The following is a 26,178-nucleotide window of genomic DNA, read 5'->3' as shown; positions in this document are numbered from 1 at the left end:
GGGGGCTCAGGGTCAGGGATGGGGGCTCAGAGTCAGGGATGGAGGCTCAGGGTTAGAGATGGGGGCTCAGGGTTAGGGATGGGGGCTCAGAGTTAGGGATGGGGTAAGTGTAACTGACAGGGACTCCATGTCAGGGGTGAAGGAGCTCAGGGTTGGGGATGGGGGCTCAGGGTCAAGGATCAGGGTTAAGTATCAAGGATAGTAATTAGCACCATGTCAGGGGTAGGGGCTTAGGGTCAGGAAAGCTCTGTCCTGCCCTGAATTTAGGAATCTCTGCTGCCCCTGGGAGGGTGAATGTGGGATCCAAGACCTGGGCATCTGGGAATATATTGGAAAGCTGCTGAGGGTGAGGAAGATGGGCACTGATGGTGCTTGGGGATACCCTTCAGGATATGCGAGGACGCTATGAGGCCAGCCAAGACCTTCTGGCCTCCCTGAGGAAGCAGCTGGCAGACAGTGAGGCTGAGCGTCGGAGCCTGGACAAGCAAGTGTTACAGCTCCGCGATGTGGCTGATGGTGCCGTCCAGGCCAAGGAAGATGCCCTTCGAGACATCCAGAGGCTGCGCAGTGCCCATGACCTCCTGAGCAGGTACTGGGACATGGTCCTTCTGGGGCAAGGGAAGGGAAAGGGGGGCTTGGGCCTGGGGGCCTCCACCCTGCCCTTGGCAGAGGATCCTAGAGTGCGGATGGCGACCAAAGCAGAGGCCCAGAAAGGCAGGCTGACTTGTCCAAAGTCATACAGTAAAATGTTGACAGAGCCAGAGCAAAAACTCAGGATTCTTGCCCATCAGACCTCAGAGAGGGAGGGGAAAACATGAGGGGAAGATGTTAATAATAGCAGATGTTTCTTAAGCAGCAAATGTGTGCCCTGCCCTATGCTTGGCCTTGGGGGTAGGCCTAGGGACAAAAAAAAGTCATAAAATGTCTGCGCTGGAAACAATAGTGGAATATAGAAATGTAGAACAAAGAATATGGGAGTTGGAAGGGCCTTTAGAACACAGAATGTCAGACCTGGGAAGCCCTTAGAACAGAACGTCAGCTGGAAAGGGCCTTAGAACATAGAATGTCAGAGCAAGAATTAACCTTAGAACACAGAATATCAACTGGGAAGGGCCTTAGAACATGGAATGTCAGAGCTGGAAGGGCTCTTAGAACCCAGAATGTCAAAGCTGGGAGGGCCCTTAGAACCCAGAATGCCCAAGCTGGAAAGGGCCTTAGAACACAGAGTGTCAAGCAAGAATAAACCTTAGAACACAGAATATCATCTGGAAAGGGTCTTAGAACATGGAATGTCAGAGCTGGGAGGGCCCTTATACCTAGGCTGTCATAGAACACAGGATGTCAGAGTTGGAAGGAACCTTGGAGAGCACGTTATCCCCCATTCCCTCACATATGATCTTGGCCCTCAGACTTTCTAGTCTGTCTGGGGAGGTGAGGCTTATACACATGCAGTAGAGAACAATATATAATGATATCTAACCCAGCGCTGCATTGTGGGTTGGGATTGTCAGTGTCCTAGAAGGCTCTAGAAGACAAAGAGTGATGTGAGGCTCAGCTGGGCTGGGCAGAGCAAGGCAGGCTTCCTGGAGGAAGTTGGGCTTATTAGCCCTTGAAGCACAGGTTGGATATGGATGGGGAGAGGAGGGCCAAGCAGCTCTCCAGGTGCTGACTGCCATGGGGCAGACTGGCGCCCATCCCTTCCTGCCTTGACTGCTGCCCCTCCACCCCGGCCCTTGGCAGTGAGAAGGACGGACTAGTGCGGAGCCTGGCAGCCACACAGATGCAGGTGGAGATGCTGCAGCAGGAGAAGGAGAAGCTTCAGCTGTCCCAGGATGAGCTGCAGAGGCAGAGGGACCAGCTGGAAGAGGAGAAGGAGGATATCACCCAGGACAGGGAGCGGTTCCACAAGGAAATAGAGCGGGGGTAAGAGGGGGCTCCCCGGCTCCTCCTGCTGCTCCACCCTGTCCAGACCTGGCCACATCCGACAGAGAATGTCACCCCTGAAACTCTCTCTTTTACAGAGGAGGAAACTGAGGCCCAGGGAAGGGAAGTGACTTGCTCAGGGTCATTGAGCTCTCAAGAAGGACCAGAGCTGGGAGTCAGATCTGGGTTTAGGGCATTTTCCATCACATCCCATGGTCACTACAGAAGACCTCCATAGTCATTCTGCTAGGTCTTGGTCTGGTGCTTTGAGATTTCCATGCATTTTCTCCTTTGTTCTCCACGATATCCATAGAAGTAGACTGAGTCCAACTAACACCTCCATTTCTGTGGCTGGGGGGCCTTGACTTATTCCTGCCTGTTTTGTAAGTGGCTACACAGGAAGTGCAGCAGATCCAGGAGCCCAAGGACTTTAGATCTGACAGTCAGGCCTTAAGGGTGTGGAGAAGAAGCTCCCTGAGGCCTTTCATGACCTTGGTGGGGGGGCGGGGGGAGGGAGAGGGAACAAGGAGAAGCAGGAAGGGAAGTCATCCCTATTCTTATCTGGGACATCACCATCCTAGCCACCCAGGTCACCAGTCTCAGTGTCATCCCAGATTTGTCTCACTCCTCACTACCATCTTGAAGCCAATCACTTGCTGAGTCTTGTCAATTTGAAAATGTTTTTATTGATGTCATTTGTGTTTTACATCACCATAATTTCCCCCAGTAACCGTCCCCCTTCCCTTCCCAGAGAGTCATCTCATATACCAAATTAAAATATTAAGACCGAAAAAAAGAAAGAAAAAAAGTAAGAGGAAGAATCACAATATTTGGTCACTACATCATAAATCTGAAATACCTGCAATGTGTAATGCTTGTGGACCTTCTTCCTTTGTGGAGGGGTGGGGGCTGGCTTCTCATGTGTCTTCTGAGCCATTATCTTTACTAGGTTCGTAACCCTGGGCAAGTCACTTCATCTCTGCCTCAGTTTCTTCATCTGTAAAATGGGCATAATCACAGCATTTATCTCCCAAGGATTAGGAGTTGTCAGGATCAAACAAGCTGATATTTATCAAATGCTTAACTTAGTACCTGGTACATAGTAAGCGCTTTATGAATGTTAGCTATCATCACTATTGTTATTCTGTAACATTCACTTCTGATGTTTGTATGTGGCTGATCTTTCCATTTACATTATTGCAATTATCATGTATGTCGTTTTCTTGGCCCTTCTGACTTCAGTCCGCATCAGTCCATGCTGATCTTCCCAGGCTTCTCCAAATTCATCACATTCATCATTTCTTACAGCCCAGTCCTATTCCATCACTCCCATGGACCACAATGTGTTTAGCCATTCTCCAAGATCTTGGCCAATATCACCTCCACTCTGTCTCTCCTGTGTGCCCCCCTTCTCTCTACTCACACGGTCACCAGCCTAGGACTCCATCACCTCTCGCCTGGGTTATCACAATCGCCTCCTGGTTGGTCTCCCCGTCTCATCTCTCCCCTCTCTAATCCATCCTCCACACCAGCTGCCAAGGTGACTTTCTCAAAGCTCAGGTCTGATTATATTATCCCCATGCCCTAAATAAAATTTGGTAGCTTCCTATCACCTCAAGCATCAAATATAAATTTCTTGGTTTGACATTTAATATCCTGCACAACCTGGCCCCAGCCTACCTTTCCATCCTTGTTTTATACGTGACTCCCCTTCATTCGCTCTAGATTCTGACCAAATCGACTTTCTTGCCTTTGCACACATCTGGTATTCTGTCTCCTATCTCCATGCCTTTACCATAGGCTGTCTTTTCTTTCCCCTGCCCTCCCATGCCTAAAGTGCATTCCCTCATCACTTCTCCCTCTTAGAATCCCTAACGTCCTTCAGAGTCAGCCCAAGGACCACCTTCCCCTTGAAGCCCTTCCTAGTGCCCCTCCTGAAATCAATCATCTTCTATTTATTATGTATATACTTATTTTGTATGTTACTATCTATGTATATGTTGTGTCCCCCGATAGAATATAAGCCCTTTGAGGGCAGACACTGTTTCATCTCTGTCTTTGTGTACTGAGCTCCAGGCACATAATAGGTCCTTAATATTTGTTGATTGATTGGTTGATTGCTAGTCATAAACAGCTGGAGCAGCTGGAGGTGAAGAAGTCAGGGCTGATGAAGGAGCTGATCTTGGCTAAGGAGACCCTAAGCAAGGCCACTTTGGCAAAGGAAGTGATGGAGGCCGAGAAGACGGAGGTGACGGAGGCGCTGACCAAGGTGGGATCTTCCCTGGGCTCCTGAACTGACACAGACCCCTGCTCTAGCTCGCTGCCCTTAGCGGATCATAGAAGTAAGGGCCAGAGGGGACCTCAAGGGGCTGCAGGCTCCCTGTGGCTTGGGCGGCTGCATTCCTTGTCACTTTGTTCGTAGAGTCCTCAAGCGTCAGCCTTTGTTGTTGTCAGTTGTGGCCAGCTCTTCGTGGCCTCATGGACCATGGCACACCAATGCTGGCCGTAGGGTTTCTTGGAAAAGATCCTGGAAGGGGGGACCATTTCCTTCTCCAGTGGCACCTTTTGTCAGAACTTTCCACTATGACCTGTCTGTCTTGTCTGTCCCTACATGGCATAGCTGAGAGTTTCATCGAGCTATACGAGCCCCATAGAAAGGAGAAATACTGTGGCATATCAGAGCTAGAAGCAACCTCAGAACCTGGAATATGTGGGTTGGAAGAATCTTAGATGGAGGAATTTTAGATCTGGAGGAAACTTGGAACACAGAATGTCAGAGCTGGGAGGGGCCTTAGAACACAGGATGTCAGAGCTGGGAGGGGCCTTAGAACACAGGATATCAGTGCTGGGAGGGCCCTTAGAACACAGGATGTCAGAGTTGGGAGGGGCCTTAGAACACAGGATGTCAGAGATGGGAAGGCCTTAGAACACAGGATGTCAAAGCTGGGAGGGGCCTTAGAACACAGGATGTCAGAGCTGGGAGGGGCCTTAGAACACAGGATGTCAGAGCTGGGAGGGGCCTTAGAACACAGAATGTCAGAGCTGGGAGGGGCCTTAGAACACAGGATATCAGAGTTGGGAGGGCCCTTAGAACACAGGATGTCAGAGCTGGGAGGGGCCTTAGAACACAGAATGTCAGAGCTGGGAGGGCTCTTAGAATACAGGATATCAGAGCTGGGAGGGGCCTTTGAACACAGGATGTCAGGGCTGGGAGGGATCTTAGAACACAGAGTGTTCTAACTTGGAGGTCCCTTAGAAAAGAGAATGTCAGAGCTGGGGAAGGGGCCTTAAAATACAGGATGTCAGAGCTGGGAGGAACTTTAAAAATAAGTTCAAATTCCAGGCTCCCCCTGCCCCTGGCTGTGTCCAGGTGAATGGCAGTAATAGATGCTCTGGTCCCTTACTGTAACCCTGCTACTCATGGGTCAGAGTATAGCTGTGACAGGTCCACATTGGATGCCCCCAAGAGGATCTCCTTATATGGTGGTTTTAGCTTTGAGGGATTCCTGTGGTATGGGCTTGGACCAGTATGATGAGGAAGCACGCATAGCTGAATGTTTGTGGACAAAGGTAGTAGGTTAGAATAAGGTATAAAACTGAGGCTTGTCAAAGGTATTTAGGAAAGGAAGCCCTGCCCTAGCCCTCAGCCTCAGGTGGCTGCATCCTACATGGATGAGCAGCCCGAGGGCAGGAGTGGCCATGGCTTAGGGCATCCTAACCCAACAATTGAAGGAATAATGCCAAGAAACAGCAGCAGATATCTGGTCAGCTGAGTCCTTGGGCTGATGGACCCACCCCCTGGCTTCCAGCTGCTCCTTGAGCCCTCCCTGACTGGTCTGGTTTGTCCCTTCCCAGAGCCCTCCAGTGAAGACAGGCACTATGACCTAGGGCCCCTGTCCTATACCAGGAACTCCTGGGGGGGAATTCCCTCTACCAAGGCCAAACTAGTGCCTTCTCTGAAGCTTAGAATGTTAGACAGCTGCTGGGCCCCAGAGGGGAAGAGACTTCCCTAGGGTCACCGGGTCTGGAGGCTCTGGCCTCCCACCAGGCCTGGGCTGCTGCTGGGCTCCTGCCATGGGGAAGGTCTTCCTCATGTCTAACTTCAGTGCCCGCCATCTTCCTTTGCAACATGAGCCCAATCTGATTCATTCCCGCCAAAATTTTGTTGGTTTTGTTTCTGCTTGGTTTTTATACAATTTGCTGTATACAGTGATTCCCCCCCCTTTCTCTTTTTGATTTATTATTCTCATCTCTATTTCCCTGTGGATTCCTGTCTCTCATGCCTTTTTCTACGTCTCTGTATTTCTTTTTCTGTGTATCTGCTTTATTTTCATCCATCTCTCTCTGGGTCTCTTCCCCCCCCCCCCCCCCTCTCCTCCTTCTTTTCTCTCTTTCTCCCTCTCTCTCTCTCTCTCTCTCTCTCTCTCTCTCTCTCTCTCTCTCTCTCTCTCTCTCTCTCTCTCTCTCTCTCTCACCTTGACTCTCACTATCTGTCTGCCTTTGTCTTTCTGTTTCTGTATATTCTCTCCCTCTTCCCCCTCTCAATCTCCTTTGTCTCTATGTTCTTGTCTCTCGTCTCTCCCTTCTTTCTGGTTCTGTATAATCCCCTCCACCTGTCTTTCTGCCTCTCTGTGTGTCTCTGTCTCTCTTTCTCTATATGTTCCTGTCTCTCCCTCCTTTCTCTACTTCTCTGTCTCCTCTACCTCTCTCCCCCTGGATTTGCATTTCTTTCTGTGTCTTTCTCTGTCTCTGTGCCTGTGTCTTTCTGTGTCCCCATCTCTCCTCTTTGTCTTTCTGTCTCTCTCTTCCTGTCTCTACCCCTTCCACGTCCCATGATCCTGCGCTCTCTGTATCCACGTGTGTCTCTGTTCCTTCATGTTCCTCCCTGTGTCTGTCTCTCCAATGTCCCTGGACCAGGTGGAAGCCAGCAGGGCTGAACTGGAGCTGTCCATGAACAAACTGAAGGGAGAGGAAGCATCTCTGCGGGATTCTTTGTCTAAACTGAGTGCCCTCAATGAGGGCTTGGCCCAGGACAAACGGGAACTGAACCAACTGGTGTCCCAGGTACTGCCTGCCCACCTCCTTGGGGAAAGGGAAAGGGGCGCAGCACCCTCCGTCAGACACCTGCCTGAGTCTTATCCCAGACACTATTCTGTCCCTGTGAGTAGCAGCCAGAGGCCCTGCATGATCCTGGACCCAGCCAGCTGCCAGTGGGGCTGGCATGGGGACCCACTGCCTTCCTTAGGAGCCTCAAGCTTCCCTCTCCCCACTTTCTCTCTTCTTTGTCCTTTTTCTCTCCTCTGTATTTCCTTCTCTCCTTTTTTCCTTTCCATCTTTTTCTCTCTTCTTTGTTTCTTCCTTTTTTCTTTCTCTTTTCTGCCTGTATTTCCTTCTTTTTTTCTTTCTCTCCTCCTCTCTTCTCTTTCTCTTCTCTCTCTCTCTCTCTCTCTCTCTCTCTCTCTCTCTCTCTCTCTCTCTCTCTCTCTCTCTCTTTCCTCCCTCCTACACCTCTTCTTTCTTAGGGGACCTGAATTGGGATCCTGGCAAGTCACTACCTCCTTCACTGAGCCTCAGTTTCCTCATCTGTAACATGAAGGGATTAGACTAGATGACCTCAGAGGCTGCAGTTCCATAACCTTCACTCCCCTCTTCCTTCTCTGTCACACATTCTCTTTTCCTTTCTCTTGCTTCTCCGTCTCTTTCTTCATTTTTCTACCTTCCTTCTCTTTTCCCCTCTCCCCCATTTCTCTTTTCCCCTTTTTTTCTTTTTCTCTGCTGTGTTCCACTTACCTCCTCTTCTCCACCTTTATGTCCCCAGAGGAGTCCTTGGGAATTTCCTCTTCCCTCCTTTGGTTTCCTGATTTGGGGGGCTTCCCGGGAGGTAGTCTCAGGCCCAAAGGGCATGGGTTCCTGACCGAGGGCTCCCTTGATCCCCTCTCCCTTCTCCTAGCTTGAAGAGGAGCGGGGAACCCTCCTGGGGCAGAGGCGAGATGCTGAGCAGGAGAAGGCTGCTGCCCAGGAGCAGGTGGCACAGCTGGAGCAGGAGAAGCTGGTGCAGGAGGCTGAGAGGCAGAGTCTGGAACGCTCTCTGCAGGCCGCCGAGTTGGCACGGGAGGCCCTGGAACAGCAGCTGCCTGCCTTTCAGCAGGAGCGTGGCCAGCTCCAAGATCAGCTGGCGCAGGTAGAGAGGGACAGCCCTTCGTTCTGGGCTGGCAGAGCCCCATGGGGCACCAGGGCCTGAGGGGCCCAGAATGGGGCAGAGCAGTCGACACTCAGTGGATCTGACTTGGGGCAAAAATTAGCTTTTTTTTTCTTTAAAACAATTTTTTCCCTTTTTATTTCCCCCAAGAATTAACCTTTTTTTTTTTTTGTTTTGCCTTTTGAAGGGCAATTGGGGTTAAATAACTTGCCCAAGGTTACATGGCTAGTTTGTGTGTGTATGTGTGGGTGGGTGTGTGGGGGTGTGGGTGTGGGTGTTAAGTGTCTGAGCCCAGAACCAAACTCAGGTCCTCCTGACTCCAGGACCAGTGCTTTACTCACTGCGCTACCTAGCCACCCCAAGAATTAATCTTGAAGCTTCTCCAGCATAGAGACACAATGCTTAGGGTTAGTCACTACCCATCAGGGAGACTTCCTGGAGGAAGTGGTTTTAAATCCTGGTTTTGAAATTGAGGAGGGGTCTGGATGGGCAGAGAGCATTCAGGTGGGTACTGGCTGGGGAGGGACAGAGAATCAGAAAGGATCATGGAAAAAAGTGCCCCTAGAGCCCAGGAAGGGCATCTCAGGAGACTTGAAAGTGGGGCCTTGGGCAAGCCTTAGCCCTGGGGACTGACCTGCCTCCTCCTGCTCCGGGGTAGATGTCCAGACAGTTGGGAGCACAGCAGGAGGAGCTGCAGAGAGCTCACAGAGATGCTGACCGGCATTCCGAGGGGCTGGAGCGGGCTTTCCGGGAGATGGAGTCACTGACCAAGGAGCGGGCCAGCCTGCTAGTACAGCTGACTGCCTCGGAGCGAGAGAATCGATCCCTGACCGAGGAGGTAGCCGGCCTCCGGTAAGGAGATCACAGGGTGGGGGTGGGGGGAGGGGCAGGCATGCACAGGAAGGGTGACTTGGGGTAGGAGGCAGGGTGACTAAAGAGATCAGGAAAGGCTTTCTGTAGGAGGAGATGCACACGCTCAGCCTGAAATGATGCTTAGAGGCAGATGCGAAAGGTAGTGCCTTCCAGGAGTGGGGAATACAGCCTGTACAAAGGCATGACAGTGGAAGATGGAGAGTCAAGTTTGAGAAATAGCAGGAAGCCCAGTTGGGCTGGAATCTACCACCTCTGAGCCTTTGCCCTGCCATCCTCCCTCTTCATAGAATCCTTACTGCCTTTAAGATTCAGCTCAAGCACCACCTTCTACACAGAGCCTTTCCCGTTCCTCCTGTGAGTGCCCTCCCTCCCAAAATTATCTCATATTCATCTTGTATTTATTTTGGACATCCTGTGTACATCGTGTCTTCCCTGATAGAATGTAAGCTTATTGAGAGGAAAGATTTCATTTTTGGTTTTGTATTTCCATTACCAGGCATGTAGGAGGAAGTTAATAAATGCTTTTTGATTTAAGAAATTGATTGAAGGTGAAATTGATTGATGTGAAAGGGAGAAGATTCAATAAACCCTGTGAAAGTTGGGTAGAACCACATCATGGAGGACTTTAAATGCCAGGCTGAGGGCTTTACAGTAGGGAGCCATTGATATTTCTTGAGCAGGGGAGTAACAAGGTACTCATTTTGGGGGAAGAGTAAGGATGGATAGCACTAACTGGGACATTCTTGTTTCTCTAGCCTTGGAGAGTACGGAGCGCTTTCCTCACAAAGCTCTTGATATGAATCTTAGCATCTCCACTTTAAAAGGGAAGAAGCTGATTTTTAGGGGGGACAGAGAACTGTTTCAGGGCATGACTCTTAGAGGAGAAGCAAATTTGAGCCCCAGCTCTGACTCCAAGACTGGGACACATCCTTCCCAAGGTGCAGGCACAAGGCAGGCTTTGCCTGTAGGGTCAGTAACCCAGGAGCTGTGTTTGCCAACACAGAGCTGTGTGCAGCGGGGCCTGCCTGGCGCTGCCCTAGCTTTCCTTAAAGAGTGAGAAGTGTGCAGACCTCCACTGGTGAGTGTCGCCCCAGGCGTGTGGAACAGGCAAAGCTTCTCTCAATAGCTGGCTTCCCCATCAGCGGGGCTGGGTGCTGACCGAGGCCCCTGTCTGGATGGAGCTGGTACTCCAGGCATGACCAAGCCCCCTATCCAGAGCTGATTGGACCTGTCCTACCCTGGTCACATTTCCATTATTTCTCTGTAAAATGAAAGGTTGGGACTAACTCAGGGTTTCTTAACCTGGGGTCTGTGGATATATGTCAAGGAGTCTGTAACTTAGATGGGAAAAAAGTTCATTTCTATTTTCACCAACTTCATTTCCTTTGGAATGCTCTGGATTTTATTTTATGCTTTACAAATGTTCTTCTGAGAAAGGGCCCATGGGCCCCATCAGACCCTTCCAGAGGAGTCCAGACCTGAAAAAGGTGATTTCTGGGCTAGACCATTTCTAAGCTCCCTCCAAGCCCTGACATCCTGCGTTCTAAGGACCATTTCAGCTATTTTAAGGCTCCTTCTGGCATTGACGTTCTATGTTCTATGGCCCCTCCCAGCTCTGACATTCTGTTTTCTAAGGCCCCTCCCAGCTTTAATATTCTGTGTTCTAAGGCCCCTTACAGCTCTGACATTCTAAGGTACGCTCAAGTATCCTGTGTTCTTAGAACCTTTTCTACCCTAAATCCTGCTCACTGAAATTCTAGAGTCCCCAGGCAGGTGGCTGCCTGGGGGAGGGCACTGAGTCCACGACTTCCAGGGCCTGGGCCTGAGTGCCTCCTGCACTGACCCGGTATTTCTCCCCAGCTCAGAGAAGGACACCCTGGAGACCAGCCTGTTTGATGCCCACCGCCAGCTTAGCCAGATGGAGGCGCGCAGGGAGCAGCTGGAAGCTGACGTGCAGGGCCTGTTGCTGGCCAAGGAGACGCTGACCGGTATGGGCCCTGTGCGTTTGGGTGATGAGGGTGGGAGGGGCCAGCCTGTGGACTGGCCAGCTAGGAGGATGCTGAAAGGCCTGACTCCTGCTCCTTGTCTGGGCTGGACCCCAGGGCGCAAGCCCAAGATGTTGTGTATTCCTTCCAGGCTCCTGGAGAACTCAGAGTAGGCCAGAGCTTCCTCAGCCATGACTCTGGGGCTGGGCCTGGATCTGACCTCAGATGCTGGGGATATAAAGTCAGACACAAAAGTCCCTACCCTCAAGGAACTTCCATTCTATAAGTGAAAACAACATGCCTTTGAAAACCCCAACAAAACATATGCAAAGCAATATCTGGGGTGGAGGGTGGCCACTAGCATCAGGATGGGCTTCTTGTAGGAGGGGATACCCATCACACCCAGGGGAGGCAAGATGAGTGATGATTCATCTAAGGAGATGGAGGAGAGGTCAGATATGGAGAAGGGAAACAGGATTAAAGCTCTAGAGATAGAAGGGACCTTCAAAGTCATGTAGGCAGCTAGGGGCGATGGGGAGTGCACAGAGCACCAGGCCTAGAGTCGGAAGATCTGAGTTCAAATCCCCCCACCTCAGAGCCTTGCTAGCTGTGTGACCTTGGGCAAGTCACTTAACCTCAGTTTGCCTCAGTCTCCTCATGTGTACAATATAGACAATGATAGTATCTGCTGCCCAGGGTTGTTGAGAGGGTCAACTGAGATAAAATATGTTAAGTACTTTGTAAACCTTAAAGCTCTGTAGAAACACGAGCTGGCTGTGGTCTAATCTAGTCTGATTCTGTCTTTTTACAGTTAAGGAAACTGAGGCCCAGAGACATTCAGTGACTTTCCCACAGTCACACAGAAAACTGGGAAAGAGCCAGATTAGGAAAACTCAGGGAGAACAGAATAGGAAGGACAAGGGGGGATGGTTTCAAAAGCTGCAGAGTGGGGAGGAAGACGGAGAAGAGGTCACTGGAAATAGCAGTTATAATAGGGAGTGACGTCAGTTAAGTGTTGGGAAACCTAAGGGGGAGGGGGACCTGGGAATAGGACCCAGACTGCTCGTTTAATGGCTGCATCTTCTTATTCTTTGACATGACAGTGACGTTTCTTTCAGCAATCATCTGGGAGGAGAGGCTTTACAGATGCCTCCTTCAGGACCCTCAGAGTGCTAAACTCTGGGAATCTTTGCTCAGCTCTAAATGTGGTCATAAAGCCATGTCAGAGCTGGGGGGCCCTTAGAACACAGGATGTCAGAGCTGGGAGGGCCCTTAGAACACAGAATGTCAGAGCTCAAAGGCACCTTAGAACATAGAATGTCAGACCTGGGAGGGCCCTTAGAACACAGAATGTCAGAGCTCAAAGGCACCTTAGAACATAGAATGTCAGACCTAGGAGGGTCCTTAGAACACAGGATGTCAGTACTGGGAGGGCCCTTAGAACATAGAATGTCAGAACTCAAAGGCACCTTAGAACATAGAATGTGAGACCTGGGAGGGCCCTTAGAACACAGAGTGCCAGAGCTCAAAGGCACCTTAGAACATAGAATGTGAGATCTGGGAGGGCCCTTAGAACACAGAGTGTCAGGACTGACTGGGAGGGCCCTTAGAACACAGGATGTCAGACCTGAGAGGGCCCTTAGAACACAGAGTGTCAGAGCTCAAAGGCACCTTAGAACATAGAATGTCAGGACTGAGAGGGGCCTTAGAACACAGGATATCAGAGCTGGGAGGGCCCTTAGAACACAGAATGTCAGAGCTCAAAGGCACCTTAGAACATAGAATGTCAGAGCTGGGAGGGCCCTTAGAACACAGGATGTGTCGATGTCCCCCTCCTCATTCTGCCCCCACAGGGCAGCTGGTAAGTCTTCGGCGGCAGATGGAGACCGAGGTACAGAAACTGGTCCGCGACAAGGAGCTGCTAGCCCAGCAGCTGGTCCAGGTGGAGCAGGAGGCCCAGGCCACCCTTCGAGGAGAACAGGCAGCGCACGACGAGGACGTGGAGAGGCTTCGTCAGGAAAAGGTTTGGGGGAAGAGGGGAACTGCTGGGATAAGCCAGTGTGGGAGCTGAGGCCCAACCAAGCAGGGCAGACAGAGCAGAGGGAGCGTGGGCACCCCCATGGTGGTGCCCACAGGCTTTAGCATCTCGGACGTCGTCTGCTCTCACCCCATGTCATGGATGAAGAAACGGAGACCTGGAGGGGATCAGTTTACCCAAGGGAGTATGGAGCAGAGGGGGGATACAAAGTGAGGGGCTCTGACTCAGAACCTGGCACACCACTGCTGCACTGGCATTGATTTTCCTCATGAATGCTTTATCTCCCATTCCCTCCAGGGAAACAAGAAAAGATAGACAGACAGACATAGATAGATGGATGGATGGGTGGATAGACAGACAGACAGACAGACAGACAGACAGACAGACAGACAGATAGATAGATAGATAGATGGGTGGGTAGATAGATAGATACATAGATGGATGGATATACATAGAAATAAATAGATATACACATATGCATATATTATTTTAAATATATTTCTTCTAGAAGGGATCTGTATAGATAAATACATTCACACATTTATGCATGTACGTATTTTTTTCTAGAGGGGATGTGTGTATATATACATACATCAATTTGAACAACTTCATTTTTAAATAAAGAAATTGAGGCCCAGAGAGCAGAATTATCCCAAGATTTCACAGGTTGTGACCCAGGTGCCCTGACTCCAAACGAATGGAGTCTCATATCTCAGCAGTCTGTGCGGTGAGCCGATCTGGTCGGTCATTCGAGCATTTATTAAGCACTTGCTGTATACTTCCTCAAGAGCACACAGCCAGTTAGCAGCAGAGTTAAGACTGGACCCCCTTGTTCTGACCTAGGCCGCCACCAGTCCCCAGCACACGCCTGCTCATGCCTGCCCTCTTCCCCGTCCCCCTGCAGGAGGTGGCCCGCCGGGAGCTGGAGGCCGAGCGGACGGAGCTGCTGCACCGCTTGAGCCAGGAGCGCGAGGAGCTCCTGGCCCGGCTGGAGGCGGAGAAGGAGGAGCTGAGTGAGGAGATCACTGCCCTGCAGCAGGACCGGGACGAGAGCCTCTTGTTGGCTGAGAATGAGAAGCAGCAGGTAGGAGGAGGCGAGGCCGGGAGCCCCTCTCCTGCCTCCCTCAGCAGACATCCCTGAGACCCAGCAGCAAGGAGACTGTCACTGTGTTTTACCACCAGTGACGATGTCTGCAGAGTCACTGGTCCCCCTCTGAGCCCCGTCCTAACAGGCTCAGACTGGTGATGTTATGGGACCCAGCCAGAGTGCAACAGCTCCCAGCTCTGCATGGCAGCATGACTTCAGCAAGCCACTTAATGTCTTCTTGCCTCAATTTCCTCATTTGTCAAATGGGGATAACAGCATTTTTATTGTTCAGTCATTTCAGTTTCTGATTCTTCGTGACCCAGTTTGGGGTTTTCTTGGCAGAGATATTGGAGTGCTTTGCCATTTCCTTCTCCAGTTCATTTTACAGATGAGGAAACTGAGGTAAACTGGGTTAAGTGACTTGCCCAGGGTCACACAGTTAGCAAGTGTCTGAGGTTGGATTTTAGCTCAGGTCTTCTTGACTCTATCCACAGCACTACCTAGCTGCCCATCATAGAAATGTTAAAAAGTGGGAAAGACCTTAGAACAAAAAATGTCAGAGCTGAGAGGGGCCTTAGAACATGGAATGTCAGAGCTGGGAGAGCCTTTAGAACCCAGGATGTCAGAGCTGGGAGGGACCTTAAAACACAGGATGTCAGAACCAGAAGGGCCCTTAGAACACAGGATGTCAGAGCTGGGAGGGCCCTTAGAACACAGGATATCAGAACTGGGAGGACCCTAGGTTCCAGAGGGCACCTGTTCTCCTACTGATGTCAGCTGGAAAAACTAATGTGACCTTAGCCTGCATTTGACTAAAAGGACATATTGCTTAGGACCAGGGAAGCAAGACTCTCTCACTGTTTCCTGCCCTACTCAGATCATGCCTGGGATATATTGATCAGTCCTGGGCACCTTGTATTGGGAAGGATTTTGATACTGAAGAGCAATCAGAGGAGGGCCACCAGGCTGGTGATGGGGCTCAAGATGCCATATGGAAATTGCTGAACCAACTAGGACCTTTTAGCATGGGAAAGAGAAGATTTAGGGCAGTCAGGATAGTAATATAATCATCAAAGATGCTTCTCTAGTGCGATAAGGTTGGCCCAGCCCTTCATATATATCATCTCCCTGGATCCTGCCAACAATTCTGAGATAGGTGCTGTTGTTTTCCCCATTTTACAGATGAGGAAACTGAGATTGAGAAAAATTAAATGGCTTACTCAGTTAATAAAAATAGCAGCTAACATATCCATGTAGTACTTACTATTTTCCAGGCACTGTGCTAAGAGACCTTTACAAACATTATTTCATTTGATACTTACTGGGTACTAGGCATCTTGCTAGCCCTTTACAAAGTCGCTTAAGCTTTCTGCCTCAGTTTGTCTTTAAAATGGGGATAATAAGGGCGGCTAAGTGGCACAGTGAACAGAGCACTGGCCCTGGAGTCAGGAGGACCTGAGTTCAAATTTGGACTCAGACACTTAACCCTTACTAACCATGTGATCTTGGGTAAGTCACTTAACCCCAATTGCCCTTCCTTCTTCTCTCCAAAAAGCAAAAAAAATTTTTTTAAATAAAATGGGTATATTAATAGCACTGACTTCCCAGAATTGTTGTGAAGATTGTAAAGTACTTTGCAAACTTAAAAATGTTATAAAAGTGCGAGCTTTTATTATTATTCTCTATGGTTATCTTCCAACTACTGCTGTCTAAAGCTTGTTTGCATGTTGTCTCCTGATTACACTATAAGCTCCTCGAGGGCAGGACTGTCTTTGCCTTTCTTTGTTTCCCCAGTGCTTAGCATGGGGCCTGGCACACTGTAGGTGCCTAATAAGTGTTTGTTGATTGAGTGAAGGAGTTTACATTCCATTTGAGCGAAACAACATAAATAGGGTAAGTAAAGACTAAGAGTGAAACATGCCTGCCCTCCAGGAGTTTACACTCTCAACCAAGGAGCATGCTCTGTAGGAATTTCCATTTGGCCAATGCAAGTCCATGATCATCTTAACTTGGAAGAAACTCCACCCAAGACAGGCCTTTAACAGAGTTCTTCCAGTCCCCGGACAGGGCAACCTCTGGGCTTCATGATCAAAGTCCCACCTTTATAATTCTACATACACATTCCTCCTCAGAAATGTGTGATTTCACCTCCGTGGTAGCCTCTCCCTATGATGTGGGTCTGAAAAGGATCTTCCCCTGATGGGCAAGCATTTGAGAGTGAGCCTCTGGGCTCATCCTTGGATACTTAGTCCATACTCGATCCATCTCCATCCCCAAACTCTTGGCTTGCTCTCTACTGGCATAGGTTTGGTCAACCCAGGGTCACCTCTAAATCACTGTGAGGCATATGGAGGACTTTTAATAAGCAATCATGTTCATATTGAACTGTCAGGGAAATGGGTGCTGATTTGGAGTGAGGACCTGGGTTCAAATTCTGACTGCTGCTTCTTCCCTGGGTAAGTCCCTCTCTTGTCCTCTGTTTCCTCTTCTGTGAAAAGAAGTGGACTAGATGAGGTCCTTTCTAGCCCTAAATCAGTGATCCTATAAACCTCTCACCAGTTATGAGGAAGGGAGTATTTCCTCCCATGGGTAGATCTGCTTAGCAGATTGTCTGACTCAGCACTGGTGTGGACGCTGTGGACAGTAAAGAGAGTGCCAGGTTGGGAACTGGAGGACCTAGGTTCAAATCCTGGCATGACCATATACTTACTACTAGGTGACCTTGGGCAAGTCCTTTAACATGGACCTCAGTTTCTTCACATATAAAATAAGAGGAGTTCATTGGATAGTCATTTTAAAATTACCTGGAAGCCACCCATTCCAACCCCTTTATTTTACAGAAAAGGAAACAGAGGCTCCTACAGCTAATAAATATCAGAGCCAGGATTTGAACTCAGATGTTCCTGACTCCATGTGTCTAACCAGTGTACTGACCTTAAGGGACTTGTTTACTTCCAAGTTGCTTCTGGTTCCCAAACTGTGATCCTGTCTGTGTCTCAGTCTTTCCCTCTCCCTGTCCCTCCTGTCTGAGCTGTGTCAGTTCCTGGGGCAGCAGGGCCCATTGGAGGATGGGGGATGGGATCCCCCCATGTGTACCTGCTCATGGGCTTGACCCTCTCTCCCTGCTCCTTTCAGGCCCTGTCTCTGAAGGAGTCAGAAAAGACAGCTCTGTCCGAGAAGCTTTTGGGCACCCAGCAGAGCCTGGCCACCATGGCCATGGACTTGGAGAGGCAGAAACGAGATGCGTTGACCCGTCAGGAGCAGGACCGGGTAGGTGGCACAGAGCAGGGGCCTGATCCAGTGTCTTGGCACCCCAGCTCCTAGGCCCATGCTCGTCCTCAGCCTCTGGGTTCCAAGAGAAGCCCATGGGAAGCTCTTAGTCTTCTCAGTCACATCTCACATGGGTCTCCCAGGCTGGCTTCTGTCCTCAGGGAGCTTTCTGTCTGAGTGGGTACACACAGCTTGTGAGGCACTTTACACACACACACACACGCATGCACGCACGCACACATACAGTCCCCACCCTTAGACCAGGACAGGCCCACCCTTAGACCAAGGCAGGAGAAGTAAACCAGGTTCTCGAAAAGATAGGAAGGGACGTGAGTGCCACTGTCCAGTTTGGGGGGGGAATGGAGGAGGGCCAGTCTCACCTATCCACACGCCCATATCCCTCCAGAGCACTGTGAATGCCCTGACTGCAGAGCTGCGGGACCTCCGGGCCAAGTTTGAGGAAGCCATCAACAACCATGAGCGAGAGGTGAAGGCATTGCAGGAACAGGCCCGGGATCTGAGCAGACAGCGCGAGTCCTGCCTCCGAGAGGTGCGAGACCCCCGAGGTCCAGGGGGGAGAGGAGGCACATGGCACGGAGGGCAGGGCTTGGGACAGGGCTGTGTGTGCATGCAGTGTGTGGGGCTGAAATTCCCTGTCCATCATTCCTGTCCATGATCCTCCAGTCCTCTCTCAGCTTGCCATTGCTTTTCCCCCATCCCCCTCTCTGAGCTCCCATCCCCCTCACTGAGCCCCCATCCCCCTCATCGAGCCCCCGTCCGCCTCACTGAGCCCACAACCCCCTCATCTAACACCCATCCCCCTCACCTAGCCCCCATTCCCCTCGCTGCCTCCTTGATGGACAGTGTGGCAGCTGCCTGGGGGAGCCCAGAGGCCCCTCACCCTGAGCTTGTTTCCCTCCCTGCTCTTGGTCCGGCCTCCTCTAGGCTGAGGAACTGAGAACCCAGCTGCGACTGTTGGAGGATTCCCGCGACGGGCTCCGAAGGGAGCTACTGGAGGCCCAGCGGAAGGTCCGAGAGGGCCAGGAAGGGCGGGAGGCCCAGCGCCAAGAGACCCTGGAGCTGCGTCGCAGCCTGGGGGACTGCACCAAAGAGCGAGAGGCCCTGCGGCGCTCCAACGAGGAACTGAGAGCTGCTGTCAAGAAGGCTGAGAGTGAGCGCATCAGGTATGGCAAGGCCTGGGGGTGGGGGACAGGTGCCCTTCCTGAGCCCTTCTGTACGCCCTCATTCACCCTCTGAGCCCTGTCCCCCTTCACTGCACCCTCATTTACCCCCTGAGCCCTGTCACCCCTCACTGTACCCCCATTCACTCCCTGAGCCTTTATCTCCCCTTCTGTGCCCCCATTTACCCCCTGAGCTCTCATCCCCCCCTCACTGAGCCCCCCATTCACCCTCTGAGCCCTGTTCCCCCTCACTGAGCCCTCATTTACCCCCTGAGTCTCCTCCTCTGCACTGGGTCCTCCTCATCTTCCCATAGCTCCCATGACTCCCCAGAAGCTCTCACTTCAGAGTCCTTCCCTTTACAGAATCACTACCCCTTACCATCACTCCCTATCCCTCGCTTTCCCCAAGCCTGCAGGCTTAGCACAGTGTCTGTTATATAGTACACTGTAGGTGCTTAATACATGTTTATTCACTGCCTCCAGCCCTTCACTGCATCCCATCCCCCTCGCTAAGCCTCCCTCACCCTCCCTGAGCTCCCTTTCCCCACACTGAGCCCTCCCAAGGAGCTGAGCCCCAGTTCTGCTGACTGGACCCCCTTTGCTAAGCCTTCGTCCCTAGCACTGTGTCCCATCCCCCAAGGTTCTAGGAAAGTGCCAGGGTGATAACTGGTGACCCTAGCCCCCAGGCCTTGTAGGAGCCGGGAAGAAGCTGGGCCCAGGGCCCCTAACCTAGTGCCCAATGCCCACCAGCCTGAAGCTCGCCAATGAGGACAAGGAACAGAAACTGGCACTGTTGGAAGAGGCTCGGGCGGCCTCGGGCAGGGAGGCCGGAGAGCTGCGGGCAGGGCTGCAGGAAGTGGAGCGGTCGAGGCTCGATGCCCGGCGGGAGCTGCAGGAGCTCAGGCGTCAGGTACAGAGCCCTGTGAGGTGGGGGCCTGGGCCTTGGTGCCAGCTTGGTGGGGAGCCGCGGGCAAAATTCCCCTGCCTCCCTCCCTAGGCGTCAGCTTTGTCATTTGTAAAATGTAGCCTCCAGTCTGGGTAAATCTGTGTCTGCCTGCCCTCAGGAAGCCTCCACTCTGATGGGGAAGCAGGCCACGTGCCTGCTGCACAGCGGCCACCACTAACATAGAGCTTGCCGTAGCTCAGGAGAGTTTCTGTATTCATGGCCACTGGTCTGTTGGAGCTTCTCAGCGACACTGGGAGGTCAGAGATACAAGCCCATTCTATAGATGGTGAAACGGAGGCTGACAGCAGCTCAGGGACGCTAATAGTCCGACATTTAGTGATCTGGGCAGTTAGTTGTTGCAAACCGAGTCCCTGAGACTGTAATGGGGTAGTGGGAAACACAGGAATGAGAGGCAGAAGAACTGGGTATGAGTCCAGGCCGTACCACCTCCTAACTGTGTGAACTCTCTGGGCCTCCACTTTCCCATCTGTAATGTGGACAGGAATAATCATTATGCCCAGAGTTTATAGAACACGTTAAGTTTGCTAAATGCGTTACAATTATTGTCTCATCTGATCCTCACAACACCCCTGAAAAGTAGTAGGTGTTGTCATTATTTCATTTTACAGATGGGGAAACTGAGGCAAATTGAGATTTTTTTTTTTTTAAGTGACTTTCCCAGGATCACACAGCTAGTAGGTGTCTTAAGGATGGATTTGAACTCAGGTCCCCCTGATCCCAGGCCATGTCCTATCTTTTGCACCCCCAGAATAAGATTTGAATGACTATCATCTCTGTGAGGCCTCAGACAAGATACTGACTTTAAAGTACTTTGTCAACCCAGGAGCAGCCCTGTTGACTGTTGGAGGGAGCTGGGTCAGAGCTGGATAATCAGGGCTAATCAGGGAAGCCTTCCTGGATTAGGAGGTTTATGAGCCAGAGGTCCCACAAAGCAGAAGGCACCAGATGGGGCAAGGGGCAAGGCCCCCAGCTTTCCCTTCCAACCTGAGCATCCCTCCCTCTGTTGACCCCAGATGAAGATGCTGGACAGTGAGAATGCCAAGAAGACCCAAGAGCTGGTGGAGCTGCAGGGCCGGGTCGCTCTGAGTCAGCAGCTGGAGAAGGAGGCCAGGAGGGAGGCCTTCGGCCTCAAGCAGAAGGTTCTAAAGGGAGAAGTCGCCCTGGATGGGACCAAGCAAGAGGTAGGTGGCCCCCCAGCAGTATGGGTGGGGTGGGGGAGCCACTTTCCTCAGCTCAGGCACAGGGACCCAGCCCTTCATAGGCCTCTATCTCCACCACTCATGAGGGGCCTAGGAGGCCAGGCCCGTGTGTCCCCTCCCTTCCCCTGGCACCCTCGGCTAGAGAGGTCATAGGGAAGGGAAGAGCCCTCCCCAGCCACACATCTGTTCCCAGATGTGTGCCAAACAGTGCACTCAAGCCCTCACAGCCTGCTGTAATTTAGCCACTACCCCCATAAGACTGTGGCTACATAGAGAGAGCTTAGGGACTTTTAAAACTCAACTGGAGGTACTGGTTGGAATGAGGCTGAGGGGCTAGCACTGTGCTGACCCTACCCTCAGGATGCTGCAGCATGGGCAGCTGACCGCCTCCTCCCTTCCCTCCCACTATTGGCTAGAATCAGACTCTAGACTAGGTACTTTAAAGCATAGACTATTGAAACTGGGAGGGCCCTTAGAACACAGGATGGCCGAGCTGGGAGGGCCCTTAGAACACAGAATGTCAGAGCTGCAGGATGTAGGGGGAGGGCAAAAGTCTATCTAACATATATACCTCCTCCCTCTCCTCCACACCCCCATTCCCACCCCCAGCTCCTTGCAGTTCAGAGGAGACTTTTGGAGGTGGAACAGGGATTTCAGACCCGAGAGCGAGGCCTCCTGGGTTCCCTGGAGGAGTCTCGGGGCTCGGAGAAGAAGCTTCTGGACAACGCTCGGAATCTAGAGCTGAAGTTAGAAAGAACACAGGCTGAAGCTGGGGAGCTGGGACTCCGGCTGAGCGCTGCAGAGGGCCGGATCCAGGGCCTGGAGATGGAGCTGGCCCGAGTGGAAGGACAGCGGCGGGAGGCTGAATTCCAGCTAAGCAGTCTGCGCTCTGCATTGCGCCGCACCCTGGGCATAGGAAGGGTCCCCAGTCCTGCTTTCCGGGCCTACGCCAATTCTCCTAAGAGGATTCCCTCCCCAGCAAGAGGTGACAGACTTGGGCCTGGGTCATGCTTGGAGATACCTGAGCCAGGCTGGTCAAAGGGGTGTTGGACCAGAGAGCCAGAGCCAGAAGGGGCCTTAGAACACAGGATGTCAGAGCTGGGAGGGCCCTTAGAACACAGGATGTCAGAACTGGAAGGGCTCTTAGAATGCAGGATGTCAGAGCTGGGAGAGCCCTTAGAACACAGAATGTTAGAGCTGGAAGGAAGAGTACTTAGATATTATTTCACCACCCTCATTTAATAAAAGGACATTGAGGTCCAGGGAGTGTTGACCAAGGTAATACAAGTAATAATGAGGGTTCTAGAGAGAACCCTGATTTCTTGACTCCCAACCCAGAGCCCTGCACAGGACACAGTCTGCCTTATATGTGAACTTCTGGTCTGAATATACAGGTGACCAATGGAGGGTGTGTGAAGTCCATGCCCAGAGAATTGGATAGTCCAGTTGTGTCAGAGTCAGAGGGGTGGACACATGCAGCCAAGAACTTTTTCTGACTCTCAGGTTGACTGTCTTGCAATGCTTCTCTGCACCACAAGGTGTCACCCTCTCCCCTGCCTTCTCACTCATTCTTTCTCTTAGGGAGCCTTTAGTAAGCATCCACTGTACAGGGTGTGGTGTGCCAGTCCTGGGGGAGACACATGGTTTAGTAAGACATCCCCTCCCTACAGAGGGCTTGCAATCTAAACGGAAGATAGCATATGCACAGATTCTTACTACAAAACAATCCATTATTATCAATACACACATTAATTACATAGATTACAATATAAGACAATTATAATATTCTGTAATATAATTTATAATATATTACAATTATGGAATAATTATAACATATACTCTATTTTATGTTATATATAGTATAATTGTAATATATTATGTAATCTATTATATATTATATATAATTATAATATAACAATTATAATGTATATTTTTAATTAAAAAATAATACAAGCTTATTAGAGAATAGCTGTCATTTATATAGTACCTTGAGGTCTTAAAGGCACTTTATACATTTTCTTATACATCCTTTGCTCCTCACAATATTCCTGAGAGTATTATTATTCAGATCCATAATAATTAGACCCATTATATAAATAATATTGACATAATATTTTAAAATTTAATTTTAATATTAACATAAATATTATTAGACCCATTTAGCAGATGATAAGCTGAGACAGACCAGTTTCTTTTAATGGAGAGGCTAAATGTCTGACCTCCGGTTACACAGCTTAGTGAGTATCTATGGCAGGATTTAAACAGAGGTCTTCCTGACTCCAGGTCCAGTGTACTACATCATAAGCTGTCTCTAGAGAAATTCAAGACAGTGCTCTGGGAGGCCTAAGAGGAAAGGAGGTCAATAGTACAGACCCATGTGGTACATTAAGGTTTCTGTATGATCTCACCTGAGTCTCGCAGCCACCCTGTGAGGGGGTGTTACAGGCGTCATCACCACAGTCCATTTTACTGATGGAGAAACTTGCTGGTGGTCACAGGGCGAGTGTCAGAAGTGGGATCTGAACTCGGGTCCATCCCGCACTTGGGGCCTTCTGTCACCTCTCAGTTGTTACTGCCAGTATGGGATCAGGGAGGCTTCCTGAAAGAGATGGCTTTGTAGGAGTTTCAGAACAAGACTTGGGTAAGGGGACCTTCCAGACATAGGAGTGGTCAGTGGGACAAGCCTTATTTGCTGGACTCAGGAGGGTGTGGAGGGAAGTGGTACAGGATGAGTATGGAAAGCTAGGGTGGTGTCAGATTGGAGGAGGCCTCGAATGCCAAGAACTTTACTGGGTTGAAGGGAGTCAGGCAGGATTTCTGAACAGAAGTGTCCATGATCAAGTCTGGCCATTCAAGAAATGATTCTGGAGTGTAAAGGATGGGTTAGAAGGGAGAGAGAATGGAGACAGACTTGCCCAGGGTCACCCCGCTAGGAAGTGTTTGAGGTTGAATTTGAACTCGGGTCCTCCTGACTCCAGGCCTGGCTCTCTCTCCCCTGCACCATCTAACTGCCCCTGTAGTAACCTTCAAAGGTGAAGTCTGACCCTCAGCCAGGACCTTTCTGCTTGGCTGGGTCCTCCCGAGGTCTGGTGGCCTGGGTGAATAGTGGTGTCCCAGACAGTGACTGTAAATGCAAAGGAATGGGTTCCAGGCATTCAGCTTTGGACCCTTGCTCTCTTCCTCATGTCTCCCCCAGGGAGTGGGGAGTCACCTCCAGAGGGATCCAGCTGCTCTAGCTCCCCCGAGCGCACGCGCCACTCCTGCACCACCTCCCCAGAGCCCATGGCATCCCCTCCACCCCCCACCATGGATCTGGACGCTGAGACCGTGCGGGCTGCCCTTAGGCAGTTCCTGAAGGAGCTTCAGGACGCCCAGCGCGAACGGGTACAGGGCCCAGGGTGGCAGGGGAGACCTACAATCCTCCTGAGGCTGGCCAGCCTCCAACCCCAGGACCCTGGGTGGGCCCTCCCTGGGTGGGCCCTCCCTGCTCCTTTGCCCCCCACCTCCACCAACCCCTCCGGGGCCACACGACCAGCCTGGAAAGCCTCTGGTTGAGAGGCAGCCTTCGTGGTCCTCAGCTGAGCCTCCTCTCCGTCCTGATCCAGGATGAGTTACGGGTGCGAGTAAGCACCCTGAATCGACAGCTGGCCGACTCAGAGAGGGCTCGAGACACTGCCAACACCCATGTGGAGCAGCTGCAGAAGCTGGTGGTCGAGTGTGAGGAAGGTCAGTGAGGGATGTGGGGCAGCATGGTCCCCTAGAGCACCCGCCCCGCACTGGAAGGGCCGGAGGTGCTGAGGATGTGCCAGGGACTGCTGGGCCCCGGGAGCACAGGGGGCTGACAGGGGCCTGAATCAGGCCTGGGCTCTCACCCCCAGGGCGGCGTGGGGCAGACGGACGGCTGAGCGGGGCCCAGGCGGCCCTGGTGCTTCGGGAGGAGAGCGTCCGAAGGAGTGAGCGGGAGCGCCGGGCTGCTCTGGACCAGGTGGCCACCCTGGAGAGGAGCCTGCAGGCAGCCGAGAATGAGCGGCGGGCCAGCCAGGTGGGTGCTGGGGACACAAGGACCAAGAGAAGGTAGGCCCTATCTGTAAAGAACGGCTGGGCGGTGCAGTGGGCAGAGGGCTGTGCCTGCAGGCAGGCCTGAGTTCAAGTCCAGCCTTGGCTAATTCCTAGCTATGGGGCTCTGGGCAAGTCACTTCACCTGTGCTGGCTCCATTTCCTTAACTGTGAAATGGGGATAATGACAGCCCCTATCCCCCAAGGCTTTTGTGAGCATCAAATAAGATAAAAGTTTGCCCCTATAGAGTATCTGTCTGTGTGTGTGTGTGTATGTGAGAGTATGTGTGTCTGTGTGTGTGAGAGAGTATGTGTGTGAGAGAAAGTGTATGTGTATATATATGTGTGTGAGAGTGTGTGTGTGTGAGTATGTGTGTATGTGTGTGAAAGTGTGTGTGTGAGAGAGTATGTGTGTATGTGAAAGTGTATGTGTATGTGTGAGAGAGTGAGTGTATGTGTGTGAGTGTGAGAGTAAGAGTGTGAGTGTGTGTGAGTGTGTGTGAAAGTGTATATGTATGTGTGTGTGAGAGAAAGTATATGTGTATATGTGTGTGTATGTGTATATGTGTGTGAGTGTGTGTGAGAAAGTGTATGTGTATATGTGTGTGAGTGAGGGAAAGTGTATGTGTGAGTGTGTATGTGTGTGAGAGTATGAGAGTGTATGTGAGAGTGAATGTGTGTGTGAGTGTGTGTGAGTGAGAGTGTGTGAGAGTAAGAGTGTGAGTGTGTGTGTGAAAGTGTATGTATATATATATGTGAGAGTGTGTGTGTGAGAGAGTATGTGTGTATGTGAAAGTGTATGTGTATGTGTGTGTGTGTGAGTATGTGTGAGAGAGTGAGTGTATGTGTGTGAGTGTGAGTGTGTGTGAAAGTGTATATGTATGTGTGTGTATGTGTGTGTGAGAGAAAGTATATGTGTATATATGTGTGTGAGTGTGTATGTGTCTGTGTGTATGTGTATATGTGAGTGAGGGAAAGTGTATGTGTATATGTGTGTGAGTGTGTATGTGTGTGAGAGTATGAGAGTGTATGTGAGAGAGTGAATGTGTGTGTGTGTGAGTGAGAGTGTGTGAGAGTAAGAGTGTGAGTGTGTGTGAGAGAAAGTGTATGTGTATATGTGTGTGTGTGTCTGTGTGAGTGTGAGTGTGTGTGTGAAGGAGATGGGGGAGGCTTTTCAAATATTTGAGGTTGTAGTGTAGAAGGATTAGTTTTGTTCCCCTTGACCCCAGAGGGCAGAACCAGTAGCAGCTTAGTGGGACTTGTGGGCATCATGTCTAGGTTTGATGTCAACAGAAACTTCCTCACTATGTCCAGGAAGTAGGAAGGGGTGACGGTGGGGATGGGGGTGGGGATAGGGATGGGGGTGGTGATGGGGTGAGGGTGGGGGTGAGGTGGGGGCA

General features: G+C 51.0%; 1 protein-coding gene across 3 annotated transcripts in view; it reads left to right on the top strand.

Annotated features, from left to right (window-relative positions):
• Positions 1–26,178, top strand: part of CROCC (ciliary rootlet coiled-coil, rootletin) — a 77,789-nt gene that overhangs the window by 41,624 nt on the left and 9,987 nt on the right. For all 3 annotated transcript variants that reach the window (XM_069078755.1, XM_069078754.1, XM_069078753.1), the window contains exons 13-30: positions 390–589; positions 1,741–1,923; positions 4,048–4,192; positions 6,841–6,987; positions 7,874–8,104; positions 8,781–8,974; positions 10,856–10,983; positions 12,834–13,003; positions 13,923–14,102; positions 17,241–17,375; positions 17,782–17,925; positions 18,321–18,559; positions 19,307–19,466; positions 20,537–20,704; positions 21,332–21,707; positions 23,919–24,106; positions 24,328–24,448; positions 24,601–24,764. In XM_069078755.1, coding sequence (XP_068934856.1) covers positions 390–589; positions 1,741–1,923; positions 4,048–4,192; positions 6,841–6,987; positions 7,874–8,104; positions 8,781–8,974; positions 10,856–10,983; positions 12,834–13,003; positions 13,923–14,102; positions 17,241–17,375; positions 17,782–17,925; positions 18,321–18,559; positions 19,307–19,466; positions 20,537–20,704; positions 21,332–21,707; positions 23,919–24,106; positions 24,328–24,448; positions 24,601–24,764 — 3,273 coding nt within the window. The remainder of the gene's footprint in view (positions 1–389; positions 590–1,740; positions 1,924–4,047; positions 4,193–6,840; positions 6,988–7,873; positions 8,105–8,780; positions 8,975–10,855; positions 10,984–12,833; positions 13,004–13,922; positions 14,103–17,240; positions 17,376–17,781; positions 17,926–18,320; positions 18,560–19,306; positions 19,467–20,536; positions 20,705–21,331; positions 21,708–23,918; positions 24,107–24,327; positions 24,449–24,600; positions 24,765–26,178) is intronic.

Source organism: Petaurus breviceps, unplaced genomic scaffold, assembly GCF_028583685.1.
Source record: "Petaurus breviceps papuanus isolate PSGF00001 unplaced genomic scaffold, PetGlider_PUasm1.0 91041, whole genome shotgun sequence".
In the NCBI taxonomy this organism is placed as follows: Eukaryota; Metazoa; Chordata; class Mammalia; order Diprotodontia; family Petauridae; genus Petaurus; species Petaurus breviceps.
Note: the sequence above shows the minus strand (reverse complement) of the source record. Positions and strands in the feature narration are given on the sequence as shown.